At 36.3% G+C, this 21,148-nt stretch overlaps 1 protein-coding gene across 4 annotated transcripts; it reads right to left on the reverse strand.

Annotated features, from left to right (window-relative positions):
• Positions 1-721: 721 nt before the first annotated feature.
• LOC106060428 (aquaporin-7-like) lies at positions 722-20,423 on the reverse strand. 4 transcript variants are annotated; one of them, XM_056018238.1, is made up of 8 exons: positions 20,275-20,423; positions 14,318-14,435; positions 10,485-10,611; positions 8,912-9,049; positions 8,075-8,181; positions 3,854-4,071; positions 2,510-2,736; positions 722-1,045 (listed from the first exon to the last, which is right to left on the reverse strand). In XM_056018238.1, the coding sequence occupies exons 2-8, from the start codon at positions 14,414-14,416 to the stop codon at positions 981-983; spliced, it is 981 nt and encodes a 326-aa protein (XP_055874213.1). In that variant the 5' UTR covers positions 14,417-14,435; positions 20,275-20,423; the 3' UTR covers positions 722-980. The 4 variants fall into 4 exon arrangements, with proteins under 4 accessions (XP_055874213.1, XP_055874216.1, XP_055874212.1 ...); XM_056018241.1 differs by having other exon boundaries at positions 14,318-14,430; positions 20,275-20,364; XM_056018237.1 differs by lacking the exon at positions 20,275-20,423 and adding an exon at positions 16,282-16,442.
• Positions 20,424-21,148: the final 725 nt, after the last annotated feature.

The raw sequence follows: 21,148 nt of genomic DNA on the forward strand, positions 1-21,148 counted from the left end.
AAATACCAATGTTATCAATCATCTTGAAGATACCAATGTTATCAATCATCTTGAAGATACCAATGTTTTCAATCATCTTGAAGATACCAATGTTATCAATCATCTTGAAGATACCAATGTTATCAATCATCTTGAAGATACCAATGTTATCAATCATCTTGAAGATACCAATGTTATCAATCATCTTGAAGATACCAATGTTATCAATCATCTTGAAGATACCAATGTTTTCAATCATCTTGAAGATACCAATGTTATCAATCATCTTGAACATACCAATGTATCAATCATCTTGAAGATACCAATGTTATCAATCATCTTGAAGATACCAATGTTATCAATCATCTTGAAGATACCAATGTTATCAATCATCTTGAAGATACCAATGTTATCAATCATCTTGAAGATACCAATGTTATCAATCATCTTGAAGATACCAATGTTATCAATCATCTTGAAGATACCAATGTTATCAATCATCTTAAAGATACCAATGTTTTCAATCATCTTAAAGATGTTAATGCCATCAACTTCACCACCTTAAAGAAATCCATCAGCCATACGAAACAGTTATAAGTAAGACTCAATTAGAGATCTGGGAGGTATTGAAGAAAAAAGAATTTAATGGACGGTAAATACGAAGGTAAAATACCAAGGCTAAACAAAAAATTTTTAGAAAACATAAAACTGGCCACAATGTTTTTTAAGGATAATAGAAGCATTCATTACAAACATATTTTAATACACTTTATTTACAGTTATAATACAATATACATTACAAATAGATGTAGATAATCATTCAATGTTTTGTTCTATGTTACAATTTTACAATCTTCTTGGGAGAAACATTTTGAAGAGACTATTATTGATCGCCAGGCATCTGAGTCTCTTCTAACAGGAATGTTTTACAATTATGTTCAGTTTTGCTATATATTCGCCAAGGGTCATCTGTCTGACACCTAGGAGATAACTGACAGCTGTCATGACTGTTTATTGACACTGGCAGTAAACTTGTAGGAAGGCACGCCTCCTGAACACTCCGCCTCTGTAAGAAAAAAGACAATTAAGAAGTTTTAGAGATACAGTTTGTTGGCTATTTCCACGTGGTCATCTATGTGCATTGGCTATACGAGAAAGTTAACCTTCACCTTCACTTATCCCTTAGTCTGAAGCACCGTTAGGGCACCACTCAGGATCTGTCGATCGTCTTTCTCCATTCCTCTCAGTCTTTTGCCTTGGATAGAATTTCTTTCAATGACAAGTCTCTCCATTCTTTGATGTCTTTCTTTGCCTCTATTTCCCTGATGGAAGGTCTTTGCAAACCATGAGGATCTTGTGATATGGCCATAGAGTTTTAAGTTTGCGTTCTTTCACAGTAGTTAGCAGGTCATCGTGGGGAACACTTGCTGTATTAATCCTTTTTCAAATCTCTGCATTTGTAATGCTGTCTTTCTGAGTGATACCTATGATCTTTCTGTAGCATCTCAACTCCATTGCTAGGATCCTCCTTTCTAGTTCTGCAGTCAGTGTCCAAGATTCGCAAGCGTACAAGAATGTGGTCATCACCATGGAGGGCATCAGTCTGACTTTAGTGTCGAGGGCTATGCCTTTGTCTTACTACAGTGTTTTGAGTTTTGTAATTCTGGCCAGTACTTCAGGTTTAATTACTATGTCTGAGACGATAGATACTTGTCAACATTTCACCTCCAATACTAATGTCCTTGTTAAAACCCAGTTGGTTATTAGTCATAATTTGTTTAGTTTGTTTCTGCATTAATTTGCATATCATATGCTGCGGAAGTCTTGTCTGTACCCATCACCAAGTCAGCTGGCTCTTCTTTGTCCCTGCCAGACCATCCCTGTTTTTCGCAAAGCGCAAGTTGGCAATTCTTCTTTCTCCAATGCTTACAAAAACTTAGTAACACTCGAGAGCATCTTCAATTCATAAGCATCTCTGTCTCACTTGAACTGTGGTTTTAAACCAGTCTCCAAAGCTGTTGATGAAGTAAGATGCACAAAGGCGGATAAATAAAAAGAAAACGCTTCAGATACACCCTCAAAGCTTCTCTGAAAATCTTCAGCATTGACCCAGACACCTGGAAGACAGAAGCACATGACAGGGCATCATGGAGTCGCGCTGTGAAAACTGGCGCACAGGTTGCTGAGGAAAAGAGAACAACGCTGGCAGAAGCAAAGCGTCGGAGAAATAAAAAAAAAAAGCCATGCCAATAACACTAACTTCTGCTGGAATAACCTGCCCAGTGTGCAGCTGAACATTCCAGGCTCTTATAGATCTCACCAGCCACACGAGGAGGCACAAAACCCCAGTGCAAAGCTCTCAGCTCCCTGGATGACAAAAGTGGTCATCATCGAACCACGATGGACGAACTATATAAGACGCATTAGTGGCCTGTTTATAGAGTTTCTGGGTATACTTTTATTAGTTTAGCAAACAACAACAACAAAGATTACATTATAAAACTTGAAAAGAGCTCTGACCATCACCTACCAGCTGCTTTCATGTCCATAATGGTATACACTTCCGTATTCCTGGAGTTGGCGGCTCTAAGTGAGGGCTCATCTGGGGGCATAAAGCACTTATTTCTCCCGGGGCAAACTGACCAGTCGACTCCAGGAATGGCATTGTTGATAAACATTTCATACACAGCGCCCCCTATGATGGCACCGAGGTGGGGTCCCAACACAGGAATCCAGAACCACTGATAATTGTTGTAACTATAGAAGCATATTTAAAAAAAACATATTTTAATGAAGCGAATGATTTTTTGCCAAGGCTAAACGAAACCTAATGATTATCATAACGAACAATATAACATGGCAATATCTATCTATCTATCTATCTATCTATCTATCTATCTATCTATCTATCTATCTATCTATCTATCTATCTATCTATCTATCTATCTATCTATCTATCTATCTATCTATCTATATCTATCTATCTATCTATCTATCTATCTATCTATCTATCTATCTATCTATCTATCTATCTATCTATCTATCTATCTATCTATCTATCTATCTATCTATCTATCTATCTATCTATCTATCTATCTATCTCCATCTATCTATCTATCTATCTATATATATATATATATATATATATATATTCTGCTACCTGGTATTATTAACATTACAAAGTAAAGATAATTAAGGGTATCGTTTAATTTTTCTTGGGAGTGCCACTAAATAAACTATACTGTCTCCCAATAATTCTTTTTTTGGCTTCTACATCTCTTTACTTTAACCCTTGACCAGTGAATTTCGCAGTTGCAAACACAATTTAAAATGTACACATGATAAGTATCGAAGTGATAGAGTTAAAGTCTACTGAAGCTAATCAAGATGTCTTGTATTTCGTGAAATCAGTTTTGGTATTAGTTTTACTATCAAAACTTTATTATTTGATTATTTTTAGTTCTTAACTCTTTCTCTCCGTTATTATTTAACACGTACGAATGGAATCAACGTTGGTATCGTCAGTTAGGAGTGAAAGAGTTTTTGTTTTGTTTGGGAAATACAACTTAGAGATATAATTTTAAAACACTGAAAAATGGACAAAACTTATCGTAAACTTTATCAAATACATATCAAATCTAAATCTCCCTTTTTCTGTACACCTGATAGAGCAGAAAAAAAAGCTAGCGATTTATAGTTATCTGCTATAAATAGTAATCTCCAATACTATTGCCACCTTTCATGTATAAATGAATTCAATGCGCTCAACGTGTCAATTCAAGGGCATTGGAAGGGCATAAATGCATTCGTCAAATATTGCGATTCTTGTTTTCTGTAGGTCGTAAAATACGATAGCCTCGGATTATGAAATTACCTGAAAACCTGGGAACCCCAACCAGCTGAGAGCACAAACAGCCTGGGCGCCAGATCTCTTGCAGGGTTGATGGCGTAGCCACAGTTGTAGGAAAATGTCATCCCGATGGCCACGACCACCAGACCTACGACCAAAGGGAGATAACCCTTTTGAGGAGACATGTTTCTAGGGTCACCAAGGGCCATTACCAGCAGCATAAGTAGGGCGGTACCGAAAACCTATAAAGATTATAAAATATTTTGTGAAATAAACACATCAAAAATAAATGTTATTTATGAATATCAATGCACATTAGTATAAATTCTATATTTATGACGTCGTTTTAAACATGATATGGATAATAAAACATATTAATTGATTTTAAATGGTATATAAATATCATGATCCGAAAATTGCAGCAAAGGTAATGCATTTAATCATTACAATCCAATTGGGCAGATGAGGTAGATGTCATCTATTTCTATGACCTAACGAATGTGTCATGTGGCTGGCACAATGACAAACCGCCATCACTAGTCAGGTATAGTCATATGTCAGGTACCCATTTGACCAAAGAGCGTTCCAAAAATCTCCAAGCTCAAAATCCCAGTCTTCAACGGGATTTGAACTCTAGACCTCTTGGTTCGCGAGCGCGCCTTACCACTCAGCCACCGGATGGTTCTACCAGTGGGAGAATGGGGGAGCAGTTATAAAAGATAAAAATGGCCCCACTTTAACTTAGAAAGGACACGGTGGCTGGGTGGTTAGGCGCTTGGCTTTCACACCTGGGGTCATGTTTCGGGATTTTTAGGGCGCCCTAAGTTGACCCGACTCTAATGGGTACCTGACTTTATTTGGGGAAAGTAAAGGCGGTTGGTCGTTGTGCTGGCCACATGACACCATGCTCGTTAACCGTTGGCCAAAGAAACAGATGACTTTAACATTATCTACCATCTAGATTGCAAGGTCTGAAATGGGAACTATAACGCAGAGGTAACAATGTGATAATTTTAGAATTGTTTCAGGGATTATGAAACGAGATAATTCTATTTTTATGTTAAATTGATCGACTGAAATAGAACAAGAAGATCCAAAACTTTTTAAGGAGAAACCTGGGACGCTGACGCCATCATTTCGAGATGTTTTATTAAAGTAAATTGGGATCGTAGGCCGCTATATTGGAAATAAATGTCTCTGAGTGTAGAGTTCATTGTAACTAGGGATTTGGGGGCCAGGGGGAATTGACCTCTTTGGGGACCCCTTGCATTTTGACATTCGACATATGACATGAGATAATGTACGCAAAAATAAATAAGCCCAAAATTAAATTGGTTCAGTATATCAGTAAACTAAACAAAAAGTAATCATCAAGACTCTTTTAATAATACCGTTGTTTATTAGTTAAATAATGCACAAGTGACAAATCTAAATTGATATCGCTTCACGTCGTGCATTCTGTGCAGCAAAGACATCTATAACATCAACTACATCGATACTTTCTAGTATTTGTGACTTCACTGACATTAAAACCATGATAAGCCTTTCTTGCGTCATTGTGATCCTGAAATAGTTTTTGATGAACTTGAGCTTTGAGAATGATCTCTCACATGACGTAATGGAAGTGGCCTGAGTTGGCAGTATTCGGAGGAGGTTGCAAAGTTTGAGCACACGTAATTCCCATATGAAGCCTGTTTCCTCAATATGTCTATTGGTGATTGTATTACTGGTTTGTTAATGAAAAGTGCTCGTGGATCAATGACATCATTGAAAAAGCGATTTTCCATTTATTTCATCATACATACAGGAAAAGTAGCACAGTTTGTCACAAGCGTGTCTTCATCTAACAGGTTTCTTGGTTCAAGAAGAAACCCAAATGTATCCATTTTCTTTCCAGCCTTTGGAATCTGCCCTTCATCTCCATATGAAATCTGTCCAGCACTTCTGTCGCAACACGTTTTGACAATCCTACATTAGAACTAAACTTCCCATCAAGTCTTTTCTTTCTTCTGGTTGTTTTGATTACAGGGAATCCATAGTATTCACTACCTTCTTTTGCTTTTTCGATGGATTGGATTTATGTCAGTTTCTCATCATTTTGCAGAAAGCATGAAAGGGTACTAATTTCTTCAGCAGCCTCCCGTATATGCAGTCCAGACTTTTGTAGTTTCTTCTGAACTATATTAATTGGGCGCAGGAGCTTTGACCAGAATTTCAGATAGGCAAAAAATTCTTAATTTTCCACTGCATGAAGAAGATTCTGTGCTAATATTATATGGTATTACGTCATTGTTGGTTGTTTATGCTTTGTAAAGCAAAAGAATTCAGAGCATACAAAAGTGGGAAAGATCCATATCTCGTTTTGCTCGAGTAGGCCTACAGAAATACTCCGATAAGCGGACTGTCGTATTCACCATCACAACTGCTGACGAGTAGAAGACTCAGGGAATCATTCAAACTGATCACAAACTATTGAAACCATCGGTAGCTGAAAATGCACAGACATTACTCAACGAACGACAGATGAAAAGCAAAGTGAAATACGTTGCAAAAGCAGACTACCTAAAGATTATTCTGTTGGTGAGTTCGTCTAGGTCAAACATGGCAGAAAGAAGTTGTCATAAAAAAACATTCAGCACCCAGATCTTACATCATAAAGACAAACGATGGAAAAACATACAGAAGAAATCAACGCTTTTTGAATAAGAGTTTCGATGAAGACATCTCTGGGTACTATGAGACCGATGGAAACAATGAACTGCAAACTGTTGGAACAAACGAAACAGACAGTTATAGACCAAGGTCTAGAGAACTTGTTGTGCCAGTCAAAACAACCAGAAATTGACGAATTGTTAAAGTTCCTAGTAGACAGGGCCGGCCTTATGCGCTTTCATATGCCCCGCGCTAATTCCAAGTGTACATTATTAAATTAAAGCATTATAACGTATATAAAATAACAGAACAGGGTTTTCGCGACCTCCTGATTTTCCAGGGCCTCCAGGAAATCTCAAGAAAAGGAAAAATATACGATAAAGTCCTGAACTTTTTTTGAATTTATTCAAATCTCCTGAAGAATAGACGAAATTGACATTTTGGGTGCCAATATATAAAAAGTGGTATTGCGAGCTTTCATTTGATAAAAATTTATTGCAAAGACGAAAGTAGGCCTATTTTCTAATTTAAAAAAAATAATTTTGACATTATGCTTATCCCTACCCAGACTAGGTCCCGCGCGATCCGTTTCGCATAGGGCCCCGCAAATGCTAGGGCCGGCCCTGCTAGTAGATATCACTCTTAAGAACTTTAAAAGGAAGGGTGTGATAATAACTTCAAAAGGAAGGATGTGCTAATATTATATGATATTACGTCATTATTTTTTGTTTATGTTTTGCGCGAAAGCAAAAGGATTAGATGTAAATAAAAAGAGTTTCCATTGGAATGAGGAAAGATGAATAAAGGGGTAATAACTAGAGTGTGAAGTTTAATTCTGAAATTATAGACTCCAAATGGACAATTTTAGCATTATTAAGAATAACTTTTAGATCTGTTATACTCGATTCTGTAAATTTTGCTTCAAGGTTAATTAGTATAGCCCTTTAATACTCGCCATTTAGATCTATTATTAGTAAAGATAACAAGATACCTGGAATTCGCAGTATATCATGCAGTTTTATTCGTGGCAACAAAGTTTAAAATGTAAGACTAATTTTTTTTTTAATTTGATCTCTGTGGGAAAAAAATATTTTTAAAATGTCAACAAAGTCAACGTTCTGATAGACCTGCATCTAGGTTTAGTCTTTGTGATAAATTCTATCCAAATATGTTGAAAAAAAAAAGACACCCGTTGACACTATTTGTCAATCAAATATATTAATTTATGTATTTACAAATAAATTTCGGAAACCCATTTGGGCCCCCACCGGTCCGGGAAGATTTTAAAATTCTCCCCCCCCCCATCCTCTTCACTTATTTACGCCACTGGGCAATGTACATATAATAGAATATTATTGAAAAACTTGTATAGGTATAGGTTGTAACATCGGGTCAGTGTATACTGAAACTCTAAGTCATATTCCTGCTTTGATTAACCAAATAAGCCTGGTTATTCTCTTCCATTCTCTCGAAATTTTGAGAATCCTAAACCGCCACCGATCTGACTATTAGTTTACGTTAAAGAAGCAGATGTATCACTCTAGAGTCCAGATTTATTACTTTTTACGGTCAGTCTCAAAATGTATAGATTACCTGGTCGCCTAGTCCATTACCCACTGTGAGATAACTCTGTGGATACGTTACAAATATCGACGAGGTCTCAATAGTTCGGTTACCTCCCTTGAAAGTGGAGAATGCATCTGCAATGTATAGAGAACAAATATGTAGTAGCTGTAAGATTGAAAGTCTTACAAAAGTAGTGCATCATAAGCTATGTATTAGATTGTAAAAAAAAAAAACGTTTCTAAAGCAGCGCATATACAATTACTTTGATTTTTTTTATTTATAAATTTGCTTCAATGGACAATGCTTTTTTTTCTACAAAGCTTATTAACTCTGTCCTAGACAAATTTTGTACACTCTTATTTCTCCCACTTCCATTCTCGGATAAGTTGAACTCTACAACAGTATCTATTTTCGGTAGGATACATGAATCAATGAAATATTAAACTAAATAGTTAACTAATTAGTGGTAATTAATAAGGTGCTTTATATAGAAATTGGAGACAAATCTTGCAATAGTGAGATATATAGAAGTAATTGTGCGCTTTTTTTCACTTATACTAGCTTTGTTTATATTTTTTTTGTATATAACTGAGTCAATGATAGATTTAATTCTGATGCTGATAGAATTTGTTTTCAAGCCTGAAGATCAAAAACGATTACCCATGTTCAAGTTGAAGAACCGACACAATGTGACCTATATATTTCGCACAACATATATTAAGACCTTTCTCTGCTAAAAAAAGATCTACAGGCCCTCACCCAAGTCAGCCGTTCTGTGAAAGCTTTGGGCTAGGATGTAGTAATCATCCACTCTGAAAGACCACACATAAAACAAACTAACAAACAAAAGGTTTCTTAACTTACCATAGTAGACAGCGTAGACCAAACCCGAGGCAATGAAAGCACCAAAGTATTGGGCAATCCAGTAGGGCAGTAATCTGTTCCAGGAAACTTTTTTAAACAGGCAAAGTGTGAGTGTCACTGCCGGGTTCAGATGTCCACCTGGTCATGAGCAGCGTTATAAATACATCATTATGTACGCATATTTATTGGTATTCTCCTTGGTATAAAATATGTTCATATACTTAAGATCATTTCTAAACAAGTGAAGACAAATTGTGAATTAATACTTAAGTGATGGACTAAAATGTTGCTTTGAAACTGATCTGAGCAAAAGGCTGACTTGTGATGATTTAGATCAATGACTGATAGTGAAGTATTACTGTTCAGAGTTTGAATAATCGGCAAGGATTATCATCGGACATAGGAGTTTATTTATACACAGCTAACACAACCATTAGAGTAGAGCAGATATGTGCCTCTCGTTTGAATACATAGCTGCTGACTATAGACCAGATGATGTTCAGTTCAGTGACCGAAATGGACGAGGTATTTTGAAGCTTATATATTTCTTTGGATGACTTTTAACAAGGATGCCATGTTGCCAGCACAGAGACCAACCGCCGTTACTTCCCCAAACCTATGTCAGGGGTTGACTAAGTGGCTTCCTAAAAATCATGAAGTTTTTACCAGGATTCAAACTTGAGACCCGACGTTTTGAAATTCAAGCGAATTTTTCAGCCATCAGGCGAATTGATCGCAAAGTGGTCATAGATTAAATCTTGCATTCTCTTTGTTTTTTATAGACCTGGGCCAGATTTAAGTAAGGCAGGCGGGGCTACTACCCTTGGTTACCCTCAAGAAAGAGGCCCCGCACAATAGAGATACAAGAAAAATTATCCAAATTTCGACGGGTTAGAAACTAGTACATTTTCCGTTTTACAACGCTCTTCCTGGCATTTTTACCGACAATACTTTCAATCTTACAGTTGGCAACACTGCCGTGTTCAAGAAGTGCACGCCTGTAACATGCTCGTAATATATAAACGCAGCTCCAGATTTACGTCAGTGCTTAAACCCATGGCCTAACCCTTCACAAAGTCAAAAATATTTTTTCCTTTTTTTAAAAAATAAAATAAACATATTCAATATTAAAAAAAAATAAAAAAAGAAAGTACTATATTTCCTTGTTCTATAATTAGTCCTGCTTTCATATATTAGTATTATTATTAATAAGTGGATCTTTATTAAAGCTTTCAATAAGTGTAGGCGCCTCCACTAAAATCCTGCCCCGGGACCACTACTTACTTAAATCCGGCCCTGTTGAGACGTTTCTTTTTTTTTTCTTTAGAAACTGTATTGACTTAAAAAAATGAAATACTCTTCATGCGATATTTACAAATATTGTTGCAGATAAAAAAAAATGCCAGGAAAGCCTATCAAGCTTCATGCAGGTTCGAATTACATGACACCGAAGGAATGATCAACATAGCATCCACTTTTGTCACAAAGCCGTATGAATAGATTGGAAGTACTTTAACTGATCACACGAAGCCGTCATAATGTAGATCTACGTAGTGTTGGCTTAAAGACTTACCTGAGACACCGCCTGCCACATACACACCAAACGCCACTCCAAGTCCCCATGACCACCTGACCTGGTCAGTAGAACCTGTCTTTCCTTCACTGAACACAAACTGGGCAACAGAACCCACACCAAACACCTAGAGAAAAAAAAATCTTTTTTTTCCTTACTCGCATATGTACAGGTGTGTAGAAATATACACCAAGATTGACTTCTGTTTAGAATATTAAAAAAGATATATTAAAAAATCCCCTTTTAAAAAAAAAACCCGAAGCTTAGTTAAGGGAAAGAACTCCGCCCTTTCAAATAAATCTTTCAGTAATATAGAATTTTTACCCCTTATTCTGTATCAAAGAAAATAATTAATAACCATTAATAAGTCGACTAATTGTTTTTTTTTTTATTATTCATGTTTTGTTAGGTACAATAAATAATTGTTTAAAGTTTCAACTTGATCCGAGAATGGGTGTGGGAGAAATAACGCGTCCGAACTTTTAAACAGATAGACAGACAGATTTGGAAAAAAATGGATCTGCGGCTCTCTTAGAATGTTATTATTAACTTTGCATAGCCTGACGTCAGTTCTATTTAAAGAGAGAAGATAGAGAGAAATGGGGGGATAGAGACAGGAGGGAGGGATTGAGTAAAATTTTAAGATTTTTCCCTTTTGTTTTTATTAATAAAAAAAAAGAAAACGCAAAAATACAACTTGAACGCCTTCCTCAAAAGTTGATATAGCCCCGTTGACTCAGACCTCTAGTGACCATGTTACTGGAGCACAATTTTAAAATCCAGAATCTAGATGTAGAAAGATCTAGGTAATTAATCTATTTCACTGGCGGATCCAGGGGGGGGGGGGCGGTAGGGGCGATCGCCCCCCCCCACTCGGCCGACCCCCCCCCCTCGAAGGGGGGGGGGCGGACGAATTTTAGTATAGAAGTCACACAATTTGTGTACGAATTTATTACTTATGTTTATAATATATACTAATTATTTATATTTCAAACTATTTTTAGATTATTTCGCCCCTCCCCCTCTAGTATGTTGGCCGATTAGGTGGGGTCGGGAGGGGGCGATGGACATCAATCCGCCCCCCCCAACCATAAACTTTTGAGTGGGGGGGCGGTCCAATTTATTTGTAGAAATCACAGCTTGCCAAAAGAATCAATTAAATATCTATATGATTAAAACTTGTTATTGATATTTTAACTGATCTTTATATTATGTCGTTCCCCTGTTGTCTGATTGGTGTGTAGGGGGGGGGGGCGAAACCTCTACTGCCCTTCCCACCTAAACCCTTTGAGTGGTTGGGGGGGGGCGGTCCTACTTTTATGGAGAAATTATAGTTTGTGAGCAAGATTAGTTGCATTGATATATAAATTTGATATTAATGTGCTCTCCTTCAGGTATCTTGGCCGTTTCGGTGGGGTAAGGGGGGGGGGCGATTGCATGTACTGCCCTCCCCGCTCTAGCCCTCTGAGTGGGGGGGGGCGGTCAAATTTTTATGGAGGAATCATAGTTTGTGAAAAAAAATAGTTGAATTTCTATATAATTGATATGTGAAACCATTAGTCTATTATGTCCCACCACACTCTAATCTCAAATTTTATGATTAGTAAATATAAAAGGAAAAAAGGGGAAGGGGCGATACATGCCATCTCCTTTCCCTTATCGGACAAAGCAATAATTTTTCTTTTTGTATTATAGTTAAGAAATTACAAAATGTAAAAAAAAAATCAGCCACTAATATAATTTATATATGCTATAAATTAAATTCTCGTATCGAGTGGCCCCACCCTTATTCTTTAATGCCAAATGCAATCATTAGCAGAAATTATAAAAAGGAGCTAGAATAAATCGTTTTCATTCTACCGCCCCTCCTATTTCCAGACAGAGTTTATGTAATTTCACATGAATTTATCATAATTATTTTAAGAAAGACTTTGCTTTGGAAAAGTTAGAATTCAAACACAAATTTTCAGTATAAGAGTCACGATTGAGATGAGTAGCCTTTTTTCCAACCTCTACTCAATCTAATATTTTTCTAGTTAAATTTAGGACTATAACTTTTATTGAATATTATTTATCGAATTTTTTTTTCGGCGGCGATCCTCAAAGCCTTAATCTAAATATGTGGGGTATCTGATCTTTTCAAGGAACAAATCGGTTTTATTTGCAATGTATTAAGGGCGTATACATTCAAATTAGAATATTTTTCAAGTACAATATTATTCAAAAGGTCCTTTTTTAATAGGATGAATAATGAGCGTTAGGTAAGGAGAATGCGTTTCTTCAGCGAAGAATGCAAGAAAACGCTTTTAGCGTTGGGGCTTCGCCCCGAACTCCACTGATTAATAATGAGCTGTAGATGTCAGGAGAATGCGTTTCTTCAGTGAAGAATGCATGAAAACGCTTTATGCGTCGGGGCTACGCCCCGAAACTCACTGATGAATAGTAAGCTGTAGTTGTCACGAGCAGGCGTTTCTGCAGTGAAAAATGCAAGAAAACGCTTTTGGCGTCGCGGCCCGAACTCCACTGATTTATAAAGAGCTGTAGATGTCAGGAGCAGGCGTTTCTGCAGTGAAAAATTCAAGAAAACGCTTTTGGCGTCGGGGCTTCGCCCCGAACTCCACTGATTGATAAAAAGCTGTAGATGTCAGAAGCAGGCGTTTCTGCAATGAAAAATGCAAGAAAACGCTTTTTGGCGTCGGGACTTCGCCCCGAACTCCACTGATTAATAATGAGCTGTAGTTGTCAGGAGAATGCGTTTCTTCAGTGAAGAATGCATGAAAACGCTTTATGCGTCGGGGCTACGCCCCGAAACTCACTGATGAATAGTGAGCTGTAGATGTCAGGAGCAGGCGTTTCTGCAGTGAAAAATGCATCAAAACGTTTTTTGGGTCGGGGCTTCGCCCCGAACTCCTCTGATGGATAAAGAGCTGTAGATGTCAGGAGAATGCGTTTCTGCAGTGAAGAATGCATGAAAATACTGAGAAATACTGCTTATTTATTCTTATATATATGTATATATATATATATGTGTGTGTGTGTGTTTGTGCTGTACGCACGTTTATGGATAGGGTTAGGGTTTACTGGGCGTTAGCGTTAGGGTTTTGAAAAAAATCGCCCCCCCCCACTCCAAAGTTCTGGATCCGCTAGTGATCTATTTTAATGTATAATCTAAAATAAGATGATTTAAATCAAAATTCTAAGATTGTCTAAACATTATCTCAATGGAAACTAAAAGGAAATGGATTTATAATCCTAGATTTGCCTGAATATATAGTTCCTTGATTAATAGCCCATTCTTTTTTAAAACCGAAAAATGGGATTGGATATTTTCTAAACTTCAAAAACAAAAGATCATTACTTCTCTAAGACAGAAAAGAGCGGCGGGAACCAGGTGGCAATAATCATTTGTATAGAGAAGCCTGAAACATACAAATTCAGTATGCGTTGGACGTAATTATCTTTTTTTGTTTGAAGTAACGTCTGTAACCTATAAGACAAGATAAGTCCTCAAATACTGAGTTGTCATTGGAGATTTTCATACATGGCGGAAAAAGCTATAAATAGCAGGCCTTTTTAGAGTTTCCGGTGTTTATAAGCTAAATTAAAAAAAAAATTGCACTTTTAGGTGAGTACCTTTTAATGCATTGCAGAAACAAATTATAAGACTCTTCGTTTATAGCTTGCAGTTAGTTGTTAACTTTTGAGTTCAATTTACTGTCCTTGACATTACTCAGTTGATCGTGTAAATCTCCAATCAAAACTTTCTCGTGTGTGTTTTGTAGGCCTACTCCTCTATTTTGTGTGTATGAGTCTATAAATCAAACAGGACTTACTATGAGGACGAAAGTACCCAGGAACTCGGCAGCCGCTTCTCTGAGTATGACGTTGTAGGAGTTGGATCGAGTGGGCGTGATTTCCTCTGTCTTAGACATGATAGTCACGTGACCTACACTAAAAAAATTGGTGTATTTTTATGAAAAAAAAAGAAAAAAGAAAAACAACAACTTCTTGTATAGTTGATTAGAAAAATTCAACTTTTCGCTTTTAGAAAAGAAAAGTAGCCGTTGCATCAGAACTTTAAAAAACTAAAATATCTTGATATCGGATTTTCAATATCTTTTCTAGTTTATGAGATCTAAACGGGACGGGCTGATGGACAGACCACAGCAATCTTATAGCGGCTATTCCCTTTTCGGGGGCCGCTAAAAAACCAGATGACTGGTTTTAGAGTAATAGCTTAATTAATAAACTTACATGTATTTTGTTCTATTTCTCTGTCATTAATAACGATTCCTATATTTGTTTCTGTAATTACGATCAAATATATATATAGCGGCGTCACTTGGGTCGGGGTGACCCGGTGCGTTGGCTAATGGTGTCACCCAGCCACCCACACAAACACACACCAACTTAAGTCCCCCCTCCCTCCTAACAAAAAAGTCAATAACATCATTAGTTAGTAGGCGATAATTACACTGAATGATTGATATAACAGAACAGGGGAATAGCGAGATTTATTGCAGGGATGCAATACTCTGATACAGTGTTTCCCAAAATGGTGTACGCGTACCCCCAGGGGTACGGGAAGACTTTAGGAGGAGTACGCGTTGCACCCCATTGACTATGCTGTTTTTTTTAAATACCCATTTATTGTGTTCATTCCTCTCATAGATGCAAGGCGAGGGGTACTCAGAGTTACAAAAATTATAAAAGAGTACACTTAGTCAAAAGTTTCAGAAACACTGTTCTAATAGAACTGACGAGTTGTATGTATTCTTTCTTATTTTTTTTTTCTGATCTTACAACGAGGTCATCAATTCCAGCACTTAAAATATACATAATATGGGGGTAACATGGTTCTCACACTTTAGAAGTGGTTAAGACATATTTATGAAAGAAAGCTTCCCTCTGCCCAAGAAAAAGAGAAAGTGGAACTTCTTGAGCTAGACCTTCGCTCGCTTTGCTTGCAATAACACGAAATGGAGGATTTCAGTAGACAGATCAGCAGTGGGAGAAACAGAGGTCATGCTATGTGGGGTTGTCATGACAGGAAGGTGTCTGGAACACGGAAGGGAGGTTCCTGCGGAGGGGAAGACGTTCCTTGTGTGTAGGGAGTGTAACAGTTTCTGGGACAACCGCAGATCGACTCGGAACTGTGACCTTGTCAAAGCGTCAGAGGGGGCACCATTGAACAGAAAACTGAAGACCAAGTCTGATGTTAAAGTTTTTTGTGTTCTAGCAGTCACTGTCTTCATTATAAATAAGCATCAGGTTAATTAGCCTTGCCCCTTCGAAACCCCCTCATCCCACACCTTTTTAAGTTGACAAAAATATTATTTAAAACAAACTCTTTATTTTTATTATATTTGTGTAATTAAATATACTTCTCATATGTTTAGTTATAGATCCCAGATGCTCATTTTTATGTGTCTCTTATGTACGTAGTAGAATACATGATCAAGGATATTTATATAATCCTTTTGTAATCTACGTTGTTCAGTGACTTATTGACTATGGTATACAAATCACCGAACTATGGACTATATATTTCCTTTACTATATTAGAATAATGAAAGAAAATGTGTCAGGATATTTCCTATTATAATATTAATTTGACATTACAAAATTAGTTTTCTTTCTTTTACTTTTTGTGACATTTGCAATTATTAGCTAGTATTTTGTTTATAACAGTATCTAGGGTTGCAATTGCAATGCTGTATAATTGTACTTTACATCACTATCTCACTGTTTACTATAAACTAATAACAAACCTAAACCTAAACATTTCACTACTTACTGATTGAACAGATAAACTTTTCTTATAGCAAGGTAGCCAGTGTAGAAATTTTAAGAATGCGCTTCCTTTCGTTTGAGGATTTTTTTTTTGTGTACATTTCCTAACACAGATTGTCTACACATATAGAAATAACAAGTGTCCCGTGTTATCAATCTGGAGAGAGATAACAGGGAACATAACAGGGACAGTGTATAGGACCAAACTTTGCAGTGGAAAGTAGGCGCGACGACGCAATATTTTGGTCCAGTAAATAGAGACCAAACAGAGACCAAACAGAGTGATTGAGATTATCTTGATAGCTTTGTTGATCACTGTTGAAATATTGATTTACTTTGTTTTAAATTTCTGTTTAAAAACATTGAAGTGCGTCTTGAAAAAGTGTCCTGAACAGGGCATCTTACGAGTCGTTACAAGTCTTGCAGACAATGCAGGGCTAATGAAATTATGGAGGCACTTTGCCTGGCCCATGAGTGCACTCAGTTGGATTAAAATGATTGAATTTCAAGTCATGGATCCTTAGTTTGAGTTCATATATGGAGAGATTTCTTAAATCCAACCACCCAGAGGCAGCCTAAAAGGTTGGCGAGTGATGCAACCTCCCAAAAACAAACAAACGCGCCTTTAGGGGGGGGGGGTGTATAAAGAGCCATCGTAATTGTGATACGACACTGGCCCAGAGGAACCTCAGGCTATTTTCCTAGACCGCAAACTATTCTCGTAAACCACAAACCACACTATTAGACCGTTGGTCAGAGAAACGTTGAGCTCTAGCTTCTGATTGGTATACAATAAAAACACAGACATAAAATACCATTTACTAGCAAGTAAAATTATAAATAGAGTATTCCACTATCCCACTTTTTGGTCTTCAACATACTAAGCCATGAAGATGAGATACTTCAGGAAGTTATAAACTATTTCCATGGCTCACATAAACCATTGAGAAACGTTACGGATTTGAAGCAAATTTTGTACTCAGGTTCTTTTTACCTCTTAGATGCTCTCACTAAGAAACGGTTTGAGGCGCGGTGGCTGAGCGGTAAAGCGATTAACTCCCGAACCGAAGGTCCCGGGTTCGAATCCCGGTGAAGACTGGGGTTTTCATTTCTGGATCTTTGGGCGCCTCTGAGTCCACCCAGCTCTAAATGGGTACCTGACATTAGTTGGGGAAAAGTAAAGGCGGTTGGTCGTTGTGCTGGCCACATGACACCCTCGTTAACCGTAGGCCACAGAAACAGATGACCTTTACATCATCTGCCCTATAGACCACAAGGTCTGAAAGGGGAACTTTACTTTACACAAACCATTGAGAAACGTTACGGATTTGTAGGAAATTTTGTACTCAGGTTCTTTTACCTCTTAGATGCTCTCACTAAGAAACGGTTTTGATGGATTCGCTGCCTGAACGCAGAAATTAACGTACGTCGCAAGCTTTCAAGTAAAGGTATTTCCCTGAAACGGCCTTAACCTATATCTAAAGTTTAAATATAAATGTTCCTTAGGACACAATATACCTCCGTCTATTCTTTAAGCGTATATTTTTCTGTTTGACTACATAGGAACCAGCGGCGTGAATGAATGCTTTTGTGTGTATAACGTTTTAGAGAAAGTATGAAATCAACAGTTTTTTTAGGGCCATTTCGGACACGTTAATAAAGTTAACTTAAAAAAAAATGTAAAAAAATATTTTAATTTTTTCCCCCGAAAACTCGAAGTTTCTGTATTCTTGAGGAAGAGAGAGAGAGAGAGAGAGGTAAAGAGAGAGAGGGAGAGAGAGAGGTACAGAGAGAGAGAGAGAGAGGTAAAGAGAGAGAGAGAGGTAAAGAGAGAGAGAGAGGTAAAGAGAGAGAGAGACAGGTAAAGAGAGAGAGAGAGGTAAAGAGAGAGAGAGAGAGGTAAAGAGAGAGAGAGAGAGGTAAAGAGAGAGAGAGAGGGAGAGAAGAAGAAAGAAAATGAGAGGATAGAATTTACAGGCCAAAATTATTAATGTCCACATTATCCTATCGTTAACTGTGGTCCATAGAAACAGATAAACTTTACATATTACGTACCAGTGAATCACAAGGTCAGAATGGATATTTATGTTGTTGTTTTTAAATCTCGCACTAATTAATATCTACCATTGAAAACAAATAAAGAAATAAAGTCCTTTGGTTCTTTGATAACGCCACAAAGTCGATTACGTTTCCAGACCTAAATAAATTGTTTACTTGGCCCAATAGCGCATTGAGTGTCCAGGCATAGAATTAAGAAGTCCAGAGTAAAATGCGTATTATACATGAGAAAATATCGCCATAAGAAAAGACAATCATTTGAATTCAGGTCGTTTAGGTGCTTCAAAGTTTTACACTTCTACAACTGAACACTTTTGTCGAGTACTTACTAAAAAAGTCATTGCTTAAAATCTTATAATGAATTCATATGTTTAAATTTACAAAAGTATCTCTTCTCTCTCACTCTCTCTCTCTCTCTCTCTCTCTCTCTCTAAATAAATAAATAAATATATATATATAACATTTTCATATGTTTAAATTTACGAAGTATCTCTTCTCTCTCTCTCTCTCTCTCTCTCTCTCTCTCAATAAATAAATAAATAAATATATATATAACATTTTCATATGTTTAAATTTACGAAAAGTATCTCTTCTCTCTCTCTCTCTCTCTCTAAATAAATAAATAAATAAATATATATATATATATATATATATATATATATATATATATATATATATATATATATATATATATATATATATATATATATATATATATATATATATATATATATATATATATATATATAACATTTTCATATGTTTAAATTTACGAAAAGTATCTCTTCTCTCTCTCTCTCTCTCTATCATTATATTTCCAACAATTTTGAAAATAAAAATTAAAGTTTATTTCATTTTCCATACACTTACTACATGGTTTTAAAAAAATAGATTCTACTAGCCACTACTAGGTCTAGATGTCTAGTTCTAAATCCGGTCTCTCTACTATTGACTAGTCTAAATAAAAATATTCTACTTTGATCTTTACAGTGTTTGAACCAACAATGTGACAGCAAAAATTGTTTAGCGTGTTATAAAATTTTTACCAACACCTACCATTAGGTCTAACAGTTAAAAGCGGCGTTTAAAAGACAAACACATTATTCCAAAATTTCTACTGATATCATAAAACAACAAAATATAAAAATCCTTTAAAAAAAACAAAACAAAGCGTATAAAAGGCGAAGAACTCAGCACTTATAACTATATCTCTATATAATGCATAAGTAATTTCCCTTATTCGATATCAAACAAAATAATTAATTAGCGATAGTTAATTGACTAAATGATTAATTTTGTAATTGATTCATGTTTTGTTAGGTACAATAAATATTTGTTTAAAGTTTAAACTTGATCCTAGAATGGGTATGGGAGAGAATCGTATACAATCTTATCTAAGGGGACAAAACTCTACATACTTAGCCATATCTGTGAATACTGAAGGACTGAATGAGAGAAAAGGAAAAAGATGGAGAAAGAGAATGAAGCGATCGTCATTTTTCACCAATGTGTTGTATGAACTCGACATATCTCTAAAACTTTATATCCAACTCATCTATTTATCCACTTCATTTCATCCAAATTTCATGTTTAAGTTGTTTCATTACACTCAATTAACATCCTGACAACAATATCCAACAACTTAAATGATCCTGACCTAGATTCTGTTGTCACTAATGTATTGACACTGTATTAACATTGTGTAAGAAAACTATGAATGAACATCAAATATTTTTCTACTATATTTACATATGGAAAAATATTGTTAAAACAAATATCACAAAACGATTACAATTTTGTGTTAATTTATGAAACTTATATGAATTTATAAATCACCCATATGGTTTCATTCCCAACGAAAACTTAGCTCATAATTAATCGCTAACTTTTTTGTTATGTGTTCTTAAAGTTATAGTCAAACTCAAAACATTCTACTCACAGTGTGTTTGCGTGTTCTGTGCCTGTCTAATGGTGTCAGTGAGTTCGCGTCTGCTTTATAACCAGGCCTCTGGGTCACGAGTTTTCCTGCAGACTTGTGCGACCTCTCTCCAGGCCACTCACTGCCAAACTTTTGGCCTACATTTTGGTAAGAACGGAGCACTCCAGCCACAACGTTGTTGACACGCCGGTGCCAGAAGGAGTTGGTGTCTGTTTGGGTGAAGAGCCAGAGCATAGGTGTGTCCAGTGAATGGGCAACAGTGCTGTCGCAACCATGTCACTCACAAACCTGAACAGTTTTTATATTATGTGAAGTAATAGCGAGTAAAAAAAAAATGAAAGTCATTTATGATATGTACCCTGATGACAAATCAGTCATTGGTTTCTGTGTGTCAGATTAGAAAACAACCTTATTAATTGTTTTACTAATTTACATAATTCAAGACTACAAATATTTTAAGTGATTAAATTAAATGCTTAGTCAATGTAAATGATTGAGAAAATGTTATTAAGCCGTAAGTAATTCTAAAAAAAAAAAGAAAACTATTTTTTAATTAAAGACCAAGGACTGGACATCACTATGCTCACCAGTTTGCACCTCTGTTCAAGATTGTCCCCTGAAGTGTTGCTGGTTGGTCCACATTGTTTTTATATTCATTTCCAAAGCAGCGATTTTAATTCATGAAATAGATTACAAATCCATTTGTATTTCTCACGTGCCTATTACACAAGAAATACAGGAAACGAAGTACGATGTTCTCGCCTGGACTTCAAGGTTTCTGAGTCTGATTTGGACCTACGTGTTCTTGGACCACAATGAAATATCAAGACGAGACCAGGATACATTTGGGTTTATATATGTTAAGGAAGATGCA

Source organism: Biomphalaria glabrata, chromosome 1, assembly GCF_947242115.1.
Source record: "Biomphalaria glabrata chromosome 1, xgBioGlab47.1, whole genome shotgun sequence".
Classification (NCBI taxonomy): domain Eukaryota; kingdom Metazoa; phylum Mollusca; class Gastropoda; family Planorbidae; genus Biomphalaria; species Biomphalaria glabrata.